The sequence below is a fragment of the Phoenix dactylifera genome, chromosome 2 (assembly GCF_009389715.1).
Source record: "Phoenix dactylifera cultivar Barhee BC4 chromosome 2, palm_55x_up_171113_PBpolish2nd_filt_p, whole genome shotgun sequence".
NCBI classification, from domain to species: domain Eukaryota; kingdom Viridiplantae; phylum Streptophyta; class Magnoliopsida; order Arecales; family Arecaceae; genus Phoenix; species Phoenix dactylifera.
In genome coordinates, this window is record NC_052393.1 from 25685010 (window position 1) to 25686554 (window position 1545).

At 43.6% G+C, this 1545-nt stretch overlaps 1 protein-coding gene across 1 annotated transcript; it reads right to left on the reverse strand.

Annotated features, from left to right (window-relative positions):
- Nucleotides 1–395: 395 nt before the first annotated feature.
- LOC103722916 (60S acidic ribosomal protein P1-like) lies at nt 396–1545 on the reverse strand. Its single transcript, XM_008813647.4, has 4 exons — nt 1328–1545; nt 1121–1244; nt 934–1025; nt 396–825 (listed from the first exon to the last, which is right to left on the reverse strand). The coding sequence occupies exons 1-4, from the start codon at nt 1394–1396 to the stop codon at nt 772–774; spliced, it is 339 nt and encodes a 112-aa protein (XP_008811869.1). The 5' UTR covers nt 1397–1545; the 3' UTR covers nt 396–771.

Below are 1545 nucleotides of genomic sequence, written 5' to 3' on the forward strand. Positions count from 1 at the left end.
AGTTGTATCAACAACAATGTTCAGTAGTGAATATGCATAAAACCAATAATATGATAACCATTGACCATTCAATTTTCCAAAAAAAAGGCAAGAGAATGGATTCAATTCTACACAAAGGACAGCAAACAACGTTGGCATCCTAAGCACTTGTTTTCATGGATACAATATTAAGTAAAATGGTACATACAATGAGAGGAATGCAACAGTCAATGCAAACTAGGATGATCTCTTGGCTACTGATACAGATAATGGACAGTCATGATATGCGTGCACTGTTAAATAAACTAATAGAACAATTGGAGAGACTGATGACAATCAGTAGCTTTGCATGAATAGAAGCACCCAGTATAGCACACATTCAAGCAAATGAAAAGAAATCACAAATAACCATGATGTCCCTACAACAACATAATCCAGTAACATTGCCAATCCAAATAAGAGGCACCATATTAAGCAAAAACTACTGCACCAATTAAAGAACATAATAAAGATTTACCAACGTATCTGTAGAAAATTTACCAAGAAAAGTTCTCAGTAAAACTATTTGAGAACCAACAATGGAATCTTGATCATTCTCGCCAATAGCACTACCGACTTAACTAAAACATAAAACCCAGCAGACAAAAATTCCAATGTTCCACTGGACAAACATAAAACGGTCCCTTGAGATGAGTATAATCCTCAAATCAAAAATCCAAAAGACGGCCGCCCTACGAGTGAAACGAAAATTCTTCTATCTTCAAATTGAATGAAAGAGGTAGGTGGAGCTCTCTAATCGAATAGGCTGAATCCCATGTCGTCATCGCTCTCCTCCTTCGGCTCCTCCTGCATCACCAACAAGAACCGAAAAGAATTAACATACTCAATACCCTCAAAACCTCAATCTTATCATATATAAAAATAAAAAAATTTGAACTTGAAGAAGAAATCCACCTTCTCCTCAGCTGCGGGCGCGGCAGCAGCGGCAGCCGCACCGCCAGCACCACCCGCCGGCGCCGCGACAGCAACCGGGGCGCCGCCTCCCCCTACATTAGACGACCCAATAAGCAACAAGATATAGGCAAAATCAGAACTTTTTCTTGAACAGATTACACGAAGAAAGGAAGCGATGGTTTCGAACCAGATCCAACGCTCAATATGAGGTCGTCGACGCTCCTCTTCTCGAGCAGCTTCGCGAAGAGCGGAGCCCAGTAGGAGTCAATCTTCAGGGTGGCGGCCTTCACCAAGGTGGAGATCTTCTCCGCCTGCGAGTCAATCAAATCAAAAACGGTAGCTTTAGATTACGAGAAGCAATCAATCCCTAGAAAAGGCGGAAGAAGAGAAGAACCGTGACGGGGATGCCATCGTCGTGGAGGATGAGGGCCGCGTAGGAGCAGGCAAGCTCTCCGGTGGACATCGTTGCGAACCAATCGAGCGATCTGCTAAGATTTCAAGGGGAAGCGAAGAAGAAGTGAGATATTTGGACGCGATTTCGTTGGGAAAAAATGGGTAGAGAGAGATGGGTGCCCGTGCGGCCGTGCCTCCTTGGTCTCTCTCCTTGGATCC

Coding starts and splice junctions, on each gene's coding strand:
- LOC103722916 (XM_008813647.4), bottom strand. CDS start 1,396: ATGTCCACCGGAGAGCTTGCCTGCTCCTACGCGGCCCTCATCCTCCAC. Junction 1,245..1,327: donor ACGATGGCATCCCCGTCACG/GTTCTTCTCTTC, acceptor ATTGACTCGCAG/GCGGAGAAGATCTCCACCTT. Junction 826..933: donor CGCCCGCAGCTGAGGAGAAG/GTGGATTTCTTC, acceptor TTGGTGATGCAG/GAGGAGCCGAAGGAGGAGAG.